This window comes from Strix uralensis, chromosome Z (genome assembly GCF_047716275.1).
Source record: "Strix uralensis isolate ZFMK-TIS-50842 chromosome Z, bStrUra1, whole genome shotgun sequence".
Classification (NCBI taxonomy): domain Eukaryota; kingdom Metazoa; phylum Chordata; class Aves; order Strigiformes; family Strigidae; genus Strix; species Strix uralensis.
Window position 1 is genome coordinate 57,221,106 of NC_134012.1, and position 14,103 is coordinate 57,235,208.

Consider the following 14,103-nt stretch of genomic DNA (forward strand, 5'->3'; position numbering starts at 1 on the left):
AGCAGATACTTCTTCCTAAAGAAGATGAAGACCCACTGAGAGCAGAGAGAAGCTTGCCCTGCTAGTGTATTGCTAAGAAACCTTAAGTAGCGCTTTTTTTTTTTTAATTAAAAAGAAGACTTGTTCCAGAAGACACCATTTCAGAAAAAGTAATTCTGTTACATGTCACTAAATATCTGACTTTGTAGAGTTTTCATCACATGATACAATTTTCTCATGCAGCTTAGAGTATTAATTTTTTTCTGAATTTTTCACACCCCTCTGCATCTTCTGAACATTGCAACGTCCAGTCCACACTATGTGTGTCCTTTCTATGAACTTTTAAGTAAGACTCAGATTTGTTGATAAAATATTGGGAGCGTGTTTAAGGTAGGAGTATAGATTTTGTTCCAGACGTTTTTTTAATACCGCTCTTTCTCTTTGCAGTACTACCAGCTCAACTGCAAGCAGTTGCGATACAGAATTTACGAAGGAGGATGAGCAGCGGCTGAAGGATTACATCCAGCAGTTGAAAAATGACAGGGCAGCAGTGAAACTGACAATGCTGGAGCTGGAAAGCATCCACATTGATCCCCTTAGTTATGATGTTAAACCTCGTGGAGACAGCCAGAGGCTAGACCTGGAAAATGCGGTCTTGATGCAGGAACTTATGGCAATGAAGGTATTTTATTTATATCTAACAGGCTAAGTGTGCTGCTAACAATGCCCCTGTGCTACAAAACATGCTCAGTCACACATACGAGAGGCTTTGATAGTGATCACTGGGTAATAAATGGTAACTTTATTGAACCAAATAAAGGGATGAAAATCCAGTAGTCAGAAAGTGACAGAAGGCAGTGCAGTAACAGTGATGAGGTATGTGTGTTTTGAATTAGGCGAGGACTTCATCTGTGGCTCTAAACTTGGAACGGTCTCCTTGACAAACCGGATGCACTCTCTTAAGAGATACAGCAGCTGAGTTGCTTGAGGGTGACCAAAACCATGATACAGCACTCCCGAAGAGACAATTCATTACTTTACTTACAAGCTTGCAAATATGCATCTTGCATATTTGTGTACTGAAGCAGAACAAATTCGCCTCCTTTTAATACTGCCATGGCAGGAGGAATGGTCTGTCAGAAGCTATCATCCCTAATGCTCTCCAATGGTTGGTGTCTAAGTCCAGAGCTGTTCTAGGCACTGTGTTGCAATCTGTAGCTCAGTTCAGAGCCTGAGCAAAGAATGCAGTGTGTAATGACTTACAGTAAGAGGTTTTCAGGGAAAACTCTGGTCCCTCAAGCCTGGTTTATACTTCCAGTTCTAAAGATGTGATCTAGAAAAACTAACTTTTATTGACCAGGTATGAAGCTTATATAATTTTAAATCTGGCTTCTGTATTGACTTTAAGAATCACAGAATCATTCAGGTTGGAAAAGACCCTTGGGATCATCGAGTCCAACCATCAGCCCCACTCTACAAAGTTCTCCCCTACACCATATCCCCCAACATCTCATCCAAATGACCCTTAAACACATCCAGGGATGGTGACTCCACCACCTCCCTGGGCAGCCTATTCCACTGTCTGACCACTCTTTCTGTGAAAAATTTTTTCCTAATGTCCAGTCTAAACCTCCCCTGTTGCAGTTTAAAGCCATTCCCTCTTGTTCTATTGCTAATTACCTGTGAGAAGAGACCAGCACCAACGTCTCTACAGTGTCCTTTCAGGTAGTTAGAGAGGTGAACTAAAACATAGGGACGTATAAAAGGCAATACAAGAGCATGTCTGCATTTAGAAGTTGTCTCGTTTTGGTTCAGTTTACATAAGTTTAATTTCTGCATGTTAATGAGTCCTGTTTTAGTCAACTAATGGCAGGTATATCAGATGATGGTATCATGTGGGAGAGCAAATCCTAATAGTTTAATAAGCTTCTAAAGTACAGATTTTTGTTCAGAGGTGCTACTGCTGGCTAACTGGTAGCTTAGTTATAATTATGTTCTTAGTGGTGCTGCTTTTCCATGATGACAAATACAATTTTGCAATAATGCATTCAATATTTGCAGTTCAGAAGAAAAGATTGCCTACTGTCAGTCAGAGGATTTAGTTATGTTAGTTGTTTGAATATATTGTGGTCAACAATATATTCTCCATATTTAGAGCATGCAGGATGTACTGGAAGACATTTATAGATCATTAGATGTATATTTCAGATACCACACTTTCTTCTTCTCTTTTGCATCCAGAGCTTCCCTGAAATCTCCTGTACATGATTCTTCCTCTATCTTTAAATTGGTAAAGGCAATCTGCAGAGCTATCTCATCTGATTAGTGCTGTTGCATTCCCTGACCTGGCAAGAACACTAACAGTTGCATATCATAATTTCTGGCAGTTTTGAGTGCTGGTAATCCTTTTGTTCACTAAATGATCATCTAACTTGTTTTTGACATATGGTGTCCACTCATAACTTTTGGGTGGACCTAGCACATTGGGTTTTCACTGCAGGAATTATCCGTAGAAGAAGAGGAAGTTTTTCTTCTTCGATTGGTTTGTGTGCAGTTCATACTGGAGTAGACACACATTTTACACAGGTGGCTGAAGTCACCTTCAGTCCTTTCTGGTACAGAAAAAGTGACAGTACTGTTATTCATTATAATTTGTTGTACTTTGCTGGAATTCACAACTGGAGGAAATCCCTAGGTTTCTGAAAGGGATATGGTGAAAACTCAAGTTTGTCAAAGCTTGGAATGGATTTTGTTGGTAAGTGCTCTTCTGCTGCAGAAGTTGAAAACTTCTGGCTTTCTTCTATGCATAAAGAATTACAAAGGCACAGCTACAGTTTGCATGCTTTATTCCCAAGAGAATGTGCTATCTTATTAGTATCTATGGTTGTTGCTCAGGTCCCCCAGCCACTCCTTCAGCACCCTCGGGTGTATCCCATCCGGTCCCATAGACTTGTGTGTGTCTATGTGATGCAGTAGGTCACTGACTATCTCCTCCTGGATTGCAGGGGGGTCATTCTCCCAGTCTCTGTCTTTTGGCTGAGGAGGCTGGATTCCCTCAGTACAACTACTCTTGCTATTAAAGACTGAGGCAAAGAAGGCATTAAGCACCTCAGCCTTTTCCTCATCACTTGTTGCCATGTTTCCTCCTGCATCTAGCAGGGGATGGAGGCTCTCCCTGGTCTTTCTTTTGCTGTTGACATACTTATAGAAACATTTCTTGTTATCCTTGACCTCGGAAGACAGATTAATTTCCAGCTGGGCTTTAGACCTCCTGATTTCCGCCCTGCATAGCCTCACAGCCTCTTTGTAATCACTGTGAGTGGCTAGTCCCTTCTTCCACAGGCCGTAAACTCTCTTTTTCTCCCTGAGTTGCAGCCAAAGCTCCCTGTTTAGCCAGGATGGTCTTCTCTGGTGTCAGCTTCTCTTACAGCACCGGGGGACAGCCTGCTCCTGAGCCATTAACACTTCCTTCTGAAAGAGTGTCCAGCCTTCCTGGACCCCTATACTCTTCAGGACCATCTCCCAAGGGATCCTGTCCAGCAGTTGCCTAAACAATTCAAAGTCAGCCCTTTAGAAGTCCAGGATGTCAGTTCTGCTTCCTCCTCTCCTGGCCTCTCTAAGAATAGAGAACTCTATTGATCACTTGATTGAGTTATTCAAGGATTTCCTGCATTGCTGAGTCTTATGACTTGCTGCTGTCTTCCTGAAACTTGTGTCTGTGTTGGAATCTCTGCTGTATCTTTTGGCACCTTTCATTTATGACTCCCAGTGAAAACTGATCACCACATCGCTCATATTGCTTCTTGCATCTATGTGTTACACTGATGATGTTCTGAAAATGCCTTTACACCATTAGTTCTTCATTATTGATGAAAATGATCCATAGAAAGATGGTTTGGGGATGGTTTCTCTGTTGCCGTGTTTATTTTTTTTACTAATCCAGAGTGTAAGACTTAGTGGTCCGCCAGTACTTCTGTAAAATCCAATTCATTGCTTCAAGCAATAATTAACCATGTTTCCAAATATATTCTTATCTGCAGTTTGTCAGCAGTCAGTGGTGTTGCTTTGAGGTCAATTGTTGTCATGCCCCAGTTAGCAAGGAGATTACTTCTGATGGGTGTAAATAATTCTTGGTTTACAGTCTTTCTGCATTTCAAGAGACTTAATCTAGATAAGTCTCAGCTTTCTACACTGACAATTTTTTCTCTTTTGTGTACAGGTAGTGATGATATTGCTCGTAATGTGCTTTGAGACTACAGTGTCTTTGCAGAAAATGTTAAGAATCCTGTTGTCCGCCTTTGTTACAGCATTTCATGCTCTTATAGATGTATATAGTAAAATACAGTTAACTAGAGCATGTCATTTATTTGCTCTGATATTTATTTTACTTCTGAAGGCTGGTATATTCCACCTTGTGTACTGTGATCATCGTGGAGTCCCGTTTCATGACTTTCAGAACTTTTTGTCACTAAGAGTCCTTGTTGTTTTATTCTTCTGACATGGCCACATCCAACACAAATTTTAATTTTGAGGATGCTGGGTGTTTCTGATTATATTGCGTCAGAAGTGCTTAATTTTCATTCAAGTTTTCACCCAAGTTCAGAATTACAGTATGACTGCAAGTACAAAATATTCCTCAATATTCAGTTAATTAGTCCTGAAATGACTGCTAGATTTTGTACTCGAAGACTGTGAATTTGCTTGCGTTGTATAAGTCTTCTGCAATCAACTGAAAGAGTGACCACTTGCTACCTCCTCCTTCAGGGTTTCATTTTGTAAATGCCGCTTGTGCTTTAGGCACACACTCTGAAGAAGTAAATATGTTAAACTGCAAAATGTTTCACCAGCATCCTGTAATTAGAAAAAAAAAAAAAAAAGGATCATAAATATACACGTCATTGAAATGAAATTTAGAAGCTATCTTTAGAAAACATATTTTCATGGAAAAAATTACTGCATATGTAAAGACTAGTTAACTCTCTAAGTAAACCTGGGCTACTTAAATTTTCCCACATGAGATGTTACTGTTGCCACCCTGCCTTACAGATTGTATGTGTCCATATCAGAATCCTCAACTGTAGTTTTAATTTTTAACTTCAACCTTTCCATTCCTTCCTGTTCCTTCCCTGGGAGCCTCTGTAAAACACTGGCTGACAGTTCTGCAACTTTTCCCCTGCTTTGTCTTTGCTTTTCTACTTCAAAGTCACATTGTCTTGACATGAGAAAACTAATGTATGGGGGATGCTTTTGGAGTCCATGATATGTCTTCTGGGACAGGGTGCAGACTTGCGAATTCATATATGATGGTCTAAGCTTACTGCCTTCATGAACAAAGGAGTTCACCATTGATTCTCAAATCTATTTTGAGCTAGGATATGTAGTACAAACAAACATCCAGTCATAAGTTAGAAGTTTTAGGTGATGGGAAATACCAGTTCCACAGATTCATTGTTGCAATGGTTAAATTCACCTTTTTCTTTTAGGAAATAAATGTCCCTTATTTCTAGGCTGAATTTGCCTAGCTGGGAAGATCTTGTCATTACTTTCCCACATAGATAGCCCTCTGTCAAGAGTATCTTCTATTCACATAAGTGCCAAAATACTCTGCTCAAATTACTTCTCAGCCTTCACTAAACAGGCTAAGTAGATTATTGGCTTTAGAAACAGAGACTTAAGAAGCTAAATGCATACACTTAAGTATACCAGACAATCTAGTTCAACTCATATAACTAAATTTCCTCATCATTATTTATCAGTATTATTTACGTTTTTACCATTTACAGAAGAAATTAGTGGTAAGTTTGCCTAACAACTGAATTTCTGTAAGCCACATTGAATAGAACTGAATGTGCTTCTAACCTTCAGTTCACAAACAAGTATATGAATAAATGAATGATTTTAAATCTCATACAAACCTTTCCAAGCCTGAGGGTGTTTTAGTATATGGATTTTAGTTTTGCATGGTTGGCGATTCTGAATAAGCCAGTGATTACCTGTGATTACTATATGCTGGTTCTAACTCTGCTACACCTGTGTGCACTGCTACATCTGTGATCACTGCTGTGATCCAGACAGCAAATTTTTGGTAGGAATGTGGATTCTCTTCTACACAAAAAGTTAGTCTAAATATGTGCTAAGATTTGTGTTTGTATGATCTTTGTTAATAATGGATAGAATACAAAGAACGTTATTTTTGAAGGATGAGGTAAGATACTTTTGATATTTTTGTGACTAGAATATGGTTTTTTGTTTAAAAATAGTGATTTGTTCCGAGGCTGGCCACGCAACAAGAAACTTTTATCTTTCAGAGGTGTTTGCACAGTGAACAAGTCTAGGACTGAACTGTAATACAGAAGAGGGCTTCATGAACTCAGTGTTCACACACAAGGTGACTTAGGGCACGGCAAGGTCAACAGTGAGAACATGATTCTGGCTTGGGTTGGTTTTTTTTGTTTCAGCAGTTTTTTGTTTGGTGGTTTTTTAACACATAATGTAAATTATGTTTTAGGACTGTCTTGTTAAATGTTTTGTGGGTGCTGGCTTTTCCTGGGTTCAGAAAATAACTAAACATTTCATGGAAGAAACTTCTGAAATGTTGTCAAACACAAAAAGCCTTCTGGTTCAGGTTACCAGCTGCTTTTCATGGGAGGCTGGGAGCAAGTGCTGAAAGAAGGGTCACTGCACTCATGCCATGTTCTTACACTTCTGCCCAGCCACTGTCAGAGCAGATGTTAAAGCAGAGGTCTCTCCCCAAATAGCAGTTGTTGTGTTACAATAGTTGACAGCCCTGTCATAAATAATCAGAGTGACAGAAGAACTACACAAAAGAACTAGCTCTCAGAGTTGAGTTCTTTCTGTGAGGTACCAGTGGATCCAGATCTTCAGTGGATCATATTTATGGAAGACTGTAAGTGAGTGCAATTTTGTTAGCCTCCAGTTGTTTATAGTTGGGATTCTGGCCCTCTAGCAGAGGGAAATCAAAAATGGACACCTAATGGTGCTATACCCAGTTGCCCTTTTTGACTATCTCGTTCTACCACAGAGGCTGGTATTATGAGGCAGGAATATGTGATCAGTGTTTGCTGTCCTAGTCCCTCAAACCTACTCCACTTTAATGAGGTAAACCAACTCTAATTCTTATGTATCAATAAGAAACTGGAATCTGGCATTGACAAGAAAGTCAAGACACTCCTGTTTATAGGGCAATGGTCTCTGAAGGGTAAGGTAGAACCAAAGCAATTTCAGCAGCTGTGGCAACCCGCTCAGATCCCTGATACTCCAGTTTCAGCACCACGTTAGTTGCTGTCTTGCCTCTGAGCTTGTTTCTGAGGCTGATAAAGGGATGGCACAGCTCATCATACTTAGTCTCAAGTTATACTAGTCTTTTGACAAATATACTATGTGATTATAAAAAGTCTTCTGGATGCTGATAGTGTTCTGCACAGAAAGAACACTCAAGTAATAGGAGTGGATGAAAACCTTGTTTAACCTCATTTTCCTTTAGGTATGTATTCCTGTGAAGCAGCATGCTGATAATGTTTCTTCAACAGGAGGAGATGGCAGAGCTCAAGGCACAGCTTTACTTGCTAGAGAAGGAGAAGAAGGCATTGGAATTGAAACTGAGCACGCGAGAGGCCCAGGAACAGGCGTACCTCGTCCATATTGAGCACTTGAAGTCTGAAGTGGAAGAGCATAAAGAGCAGAGAATGAGGTCTCTCAGCTCAACCAGCAGCGGAAGCAAAGACAAATTGGGCAAGGTCAGGAGTCAGGTTTCCAAAATCAGCGTAAACATGATTTATTGTACACCTCCCCTCTCTACAGCAGTCTTCAGCATGTTAATCATTCTCCTTTGTCAATATGTACCTCTTTTTTCCAGTTGTTAGGTGGTTCTTTCCATGCTGTGAGTTGTGAAGACTTTGCAGAATTACTGTTAAGCCTGGGCTAAAATAAGGTTGTCAGTTTGGGGAGGAGTACAACAAAGCTATTCTTGCCAAACATACAAGCTTCTGTGGTTGAAGATGTATGTCTTGCCTGTTGCCACTCACTGGAAGCAGTGAGGCTAAGCAAAATGCTGTCCTCCCCCTACTCCAAACACAAAATATGAAAAAATAGAGCTTATTTCAATGAAGCAGTTAGAGCAATGTAATGTCAGGCTCTTCCAAGTCTAACAGTTTGTAATGATTTGAGAATGAAGACTTTTCCCCCCTTAGTATAATGGAAAACAAACAGATTTCTACCTTTACTTTAATAATTTGCATGAAGAAATAGTGATACCTGGAAAAGCTTTAATCCTGTTATTTCAGTGCTGTGTCCCCACAAGACCTCAGTAATACATTTAAAAACAAAATCCAGAACTAGTGTAGAACTGTCTTTCTTATTTGTTTCTGAGTGGTTTGATCCAGTGCTTCTTTGTTTCAAGTGTGGTGTCAGAAAGTAATATAAGGCACCAGCAGTTACGCACTCTGTAGCAGAATTCTGCAAATCAGTGAGCTGTGGTGACTTAGGAAACATTTAGAAGGATTTGCAAAGTGTTACTCTGTTAGTCCATTTCTTGGTATGTTGATACACTGCCATGTTGTTGTGACATTATGATGTTTATTTCACTTCCATTTTAAAAGTAGCTGTGAACTACTTCAGGTTTTCAGAGTTTTCCCATTAAGCTGGTAAGTAACTTCAAATTAGATGGCCTTTCCTCATTTCTCAGGAATGCAGTGATGGCACCGCAACACCATTAACACTAGCTGAGCTGAGACCGTACGATGAGAGTGAACTGACTGCTGAACTGACAAACGCACTCAGGCGGTAAGCAGCTTCCTTCACCAGAAACATGACTTGTTCTGTAGGTCCAGGGTGAGGTTTAGTTCTGAGCCTTCGCTCTTACCCTCATGTGATTTTAAGAGTGATCACAGATTTTTCCTGTAAGGATCAAAGTTCTTCTGATCTTCCCCTCTCTTTGCTGTTGTTCTTCAGTTGATGAAAGTCCTCACATGGTACTCTGCTCCATTCTCCTTGAGGTTCTCTAAAATTCAGATTAACTGTATCCCTAAGAAACCCTCACAATGTCAGGAATGTCCGTATTCAGGCAAGAATATGAGACACAAAACAGTGACGTGAATTGCTTGAGGACATGCAGAGAACCTTTAGTGAACACAAGATTTGAAGTGTGATCTTTGGTTAAGAGGGTTAGTCGCAGATTAGAATTTGGGTAGGAATTACAGGGATGGGAATTGCAGTGATTCTGATGACTGAGATGCGCATTTGCCTCCTGAATATGTAAGTAGAGCCACAGTTCAATTACAGATGACGTGTAAAGCATTAGATTTTCAACTAGAGAGAAAATTGATGTCTCGACAAACTGCTTTTATCAACAGCCAGGTTTTAAGCCAAAGCTTTCAGTACAGCTATATATTAACTGGATAGTTCTTTGTGCAGCACTTTTCACTGCACCAGGTATGTGGTAAACTTCATGACAAGGATATTCACTGTTTCCATAGTTGTTCCACGTTTTCTAAGACATGGCTACCTAATATCTTATCTGGTTATTGTGTTTAGAACTATGCTACTAAGAATTTTGGCTGGGAAGAGTGTATTTTGCTTTTCTGGTGTTTGCACCCTCTTTCCTGATGGAATGGCCTCTCGGGCAGCTGTGGTGTTCCATTCCTGAAGTGTTTTTTTCATAGGTGCAACTTTTAGTGTGCCTAGTGACACTTAAGCCTGTGTAAAAATGTAAAATTGTTACCGCTGCAGAATCAATACATCTCATACCATTTGCTTAATAGTCTGGCAGTTGCTGAGTATTTAGTTTGCTTGATGCAGGAAACAAAATTCTGTAGTTAAAATAATCAAAACTGTCATTTGAGTGTGGGAGGATAAAATCCATCAACAAATCCATTTGCATAAACATCACATAGAGCCATTGGCCTCCCCCATACCCCCCACACTCCAGTGCCGGTGCAAGCAGCTCCTCCGCTGGCATTTTCTGTCTTTGCTCAAGCTGCAGCTTTTTCCTGTTCTTGTAACTTGCTCCTGGATTTTGAAAAGGTGCCAGTGACCTTAGTTAGCAGAGGCTTGAGTATAGTCATGAAATGTGGTTTGCTGACAACACAGGGAAAAAACCTTTGCTTTATCTACCAGGCGGTAAGTTGATTAGCATGGATTTCCAGCCAGGGGCCTAGCAAGTACAGTTTGTCAGGCAGAACTGGGGAAGAAAAATAATCGAATTAAGTCATACATAAATTTTGGAGTGAAGACCCTCTGTAATGGAAATACGACTGTACTAAATGTGATTGCTACTGCCAGTGGCGCTCAAGCACATTTCCCGCGAGCTGTGTGGACACGGTATTTTTCTCCCTAATCAGTGTGGTAGCCAAATCAGGCTGAATGCTTAGTCTCCTTATCCTGAAGTCTTCTCTCTGAAAGTTGGCAGAAGGTCTGTCTAGCACATGGAGAAAGCTTACTGCAACCTGTTTAGCCATAGCTATGCTAAAAAATACCAGCAGTTCCTAACTGCCGTCCTGGATAAATGAACCCTCAGATATCACAATAAAATTTATACCATCGTGGATCCACAAAAGAGTTTTAAAAATAATCAAGGTGCGTTTTCCTCTTTTCAAGTGCTATGGCAATGCAGAATGGTCTGAAGTGGCCATGATGTCTTTAAGGGCAAAGTGGATTTAACTCTTTTTGCACTTAACATGTGCCAATCCCTCAATTTTCCCACACGTATGGGAAAGTAAGTGCTGGCACTGTGTGTGAACCAGGAGACATTCTGGTGGCTCCCCCTAGCACCCTTCTCACTCACCCAAGAAGCAGGACCAGAATTCAAAATAAAAAATACATTGCCCAGTAACTGTGTTTGCTGGAGGGCAGGAGGGACATGTGAAACCCATGAATGTTGCACACTGAATCTGATCTAGAGGCAATATTTAAATGCCAATGTTCAGGAGAATTTCAGGGCTGCCTGCAGTTAGTGCATATGTCCAGCAATTGGACCTCTCTGTTGTTACTCCAGACAGTAGACACTGGTGCAGGGGACAGCAGCTGCAAGGACAGGGACAAAAATAGATTTGCTTTTGAGTCTTTCTGTTTGTCAGAGACTGTGATATCAATCAGCAACCCTGCTTGCTGCCCCCTCCCCATCCTGTCTTCACAGAGACAAAAGCCCTGGCAGCTCCCCCCTCTGCTGCTTTCCCATTCTGTCCTTCTGTTGCTGCAGAACTGTCAGGTTCTTCTCAGTTAACTGAAATAGAAGGAAACCCAAATAGAACAGCAGGATGCAGTTACAGTTTGGATTTTGGTGTGGTTTGGAAGCATTTATTTGTTCATAGTCCGCAAATGGCTTTGCAGCAGAACAGTTTCATCCACAGAGGTTGCCTATCTTCTCTCTGCAGATGTGGATTTCCTCATAAATCTGGAATCCAGCAGCATGTTGCAAAGCTCCCTGAGTTGCCACTGGTAGTGCCCATCAGCAGAAATTCAAGGCAGGAGCAATTCTTCATTTATTATTTCACAACGTATTTGTTTTGTAGGCCTCAGGGTTTCCCATAACAGTGTTCAGCTTTAAAGCCCATCTTATGGGCTTCCCATGGAAATCGCATTTCTTTTCCATGACCACTATGCTAACTAGTAGAAATGTAAATTATTTACAAGTTCCATGTTGTAAAAGTTACGTCTAGGTTACCAAATTTCTGGTATTGCAGGCTGAGGCCACTGATTTAGAGACACATACTGTTCCAGCCAAGCATCAATACTTTCTGCCAGAGTCTTTAGCAATTTTGTTTTCCCCTCTCTCCTTTATTGATGTAATGATGGAAAGTTTCAATAAACATGAAGCCTCTTGAGTTTTGTCTTGAGTTTGACACATCTGTAAATGAGCTTGTTGTCAGGAAATACTGTATTCTTGGGAGGACATAAATGTATTCCCAGCAACCTCATGGCCTGGCGCTGACACCTCGATGATTGTGCCAGTGGCCAGTTTTATGAGAGAGGATCTGGTTGAATAACCACAAAATCAGGCACATTACACAGTCTCTGAGGGAGACCTTAAAATTAGATATTCCTTGCTGGTGTGTTCTGCTCTGCTGTGGCAGAAGAAGGGAATGCTGTAGATAACTTCTATGAGTTTATGACTTAGCAGGCACATACCACATTATAAATGCATTAGACATGGCAGAAAGGAGGCAGTAAAAAGAATTCCAGATAAGAAATGCTCTTGCTTTAGCAGGGTGGTAATAATGGTGATACAACTAATCTTTTCTTCTTTTCTGCTAAGTTCTTTCATTCTGTGAAAAATGGCCAAGCTGGCAAGGCTGAAACTTCTACCTCTCCCCAGGCCTTATTAGAAATACTTTGATTGTTGAGGTCTTCCTGCAGTCTCTCCCTGTATTTCCAGTTGCTGATAGCTTTTCTGTCTGCATAGTGTTGTATTTTCTGTATGTATTTAGAGAATCCTTTATAAGCATTAAAATATTTGTGCAGGTAGGATCTGACAGTACTAGGTAAGAGCCATAGCAGACATGACATTTTGCAACTAGGCTGACTGTTCAGACCTCAGCTGGGTCATCAGTTGGCACAAAATTATGGTCTCTGATGGCTGTGCAGGGTGAAGTGCTAAGGTTTGGACAATAGGCCCAAGCTACATGAATTTCGTCAGTCTAGACATGTTTTCAGTATCTCTCTCACAAAAGAGTGACTTTTCATCCGGCAACACAACAAAGAGGTTATATATTTACCATGTTTGATGACTTCTGAACTGAGAGATAACCTAGTAAGTGATGCTATCAACTGGGAAGTTGCCATGGAGAGGGAAAAGGGTTGTAATCGGTAGGGCTGGCAAACAGTTCTCTTTCTCACCAAAAAGTACATTTAGCACAGAGCTATGGTCCTGCCTCTCTGGAAGTGGAAACTGCAGGTATTTTAGTTGGACATAGAAAATTCATCCTATTGCAGTAGCTTCCATGTGTCTACTGAGACACTGTAATGTTCTTTGCAATCTGAGGTCCTTATGCCTGTTCAAAGACCACAACCCTTTGTTGTGTTAAACTCTTGTTTTGAGAGAGCAACCATTTCAACAGAAAGCTGTGCCAAGGCACGACAGTAACTATTTCCTGACACAGTGTCAGGCAGAGATAAATCAAACTACCTTCCTTTATTTTAAACTTCCCCAAACTTCCATGTGATGACAGCTTAGCTCAGCATATTTTAAAGGGCAACCCTTATTTTCATGATAGCGGGATCCAGGAGTAGGTAGAAGCATCTATGAAATTCAGGCCTATCTTGACCATCAGTAAGGCTGTCTTGGAAATGGAAAGAGAAATGCCTAAACACATCATGTTGTAATGATTCAGATTTTAAATGGCTCTTAAGAATTGAATCAGGAAAATCCTCTTTCTGTTGGCCAAAGTACAGGACGAACATACAGTGGATAAAACTGGGGGGAGAGAGGCAAGGGTTGGCATTCAGAAGCTACTGATGAGTTTTTCCAGTGCATTGTAAGCTGCTTTTTTGTCAGTTACATTTGCTTATTTCTGTTCTCTCATTATCGCATCCATTAAATGGGGAGATACACAACTCAAACATTTGAAAACCAGACACTGGCATGGATTGCAAATTTCAGTGATCTCTGTCCTTTTTATGACTCTGCAGTCTCTGCCATGATTTCCCTTGGCTGTGTGAGGGGTTCAGGAGGCATGGCCTGTCTCTGGAAATCCCCCTGGAGAGCCCCACTGGGAGAAACCTTCTGGTAAGCAGAGAAATGACTCATGGTGATATAAGGGACAGTTTCCTCAGAAGTGCCTCTGGTAGCTATGCATCACAGATAACTGTCATTTGTCTTTTTCTCGGTTTTTGTCATGGAATAAGTAGCTCTCCTTACCACTGCATGGTTATCTGAACTGCCGAGCTGCTGTGTACTTGGATATAATCATCACAGGGAGCTCCAAATAGCTCCAGGTCTAGAGACCTTCCAGGCTGGGCTGGCAGAGCTGGGTGGGAGGTTTGAGCAGTGAGTGCAGCAGGTGTGCTGCTGCCTCCCTCCAGGCCTGTTTTCCCTTTTTGCTGCTAGTCTGTGGTTTCCAGGACCACACCTGGCCTGTCTCCCCACTGCTGGTGGTATAACGCCTGTGG

General features: G+C 41.0%; 1 protein-coding gene across 4 annotated transcripts in view; it reads left to right on the forward strand.

Annotated features, from left to right (window-relative positions):
* MCC (MCC regulator of WNT signaling pathway) overlaps positions 1-14,103 on the forward strand; it is a 223,927-nt gene that overhangs the window by 199,162 nt on the left and 10,662 nt on the right. For all 4 annotated transcript variants that reach the window (XM_074856975.1, XM_074856976.1, XM_074856977.1 and 1 more), the window contains 3 exons: positions 427-661; positions 7,530-7,736; positions 8,684-8,781. In XM_074856975.1, coding sequence (XP_074713076.1) covers positions 427-661; positions 7,530-7,736; positions 8,684-8,781 — 540 coding nt within the window. The remainder of the gene's footprint in view (positions 1-426; positions 662-7,529; positions 7,737-8,683; positions 8,782-14,103) is intronic.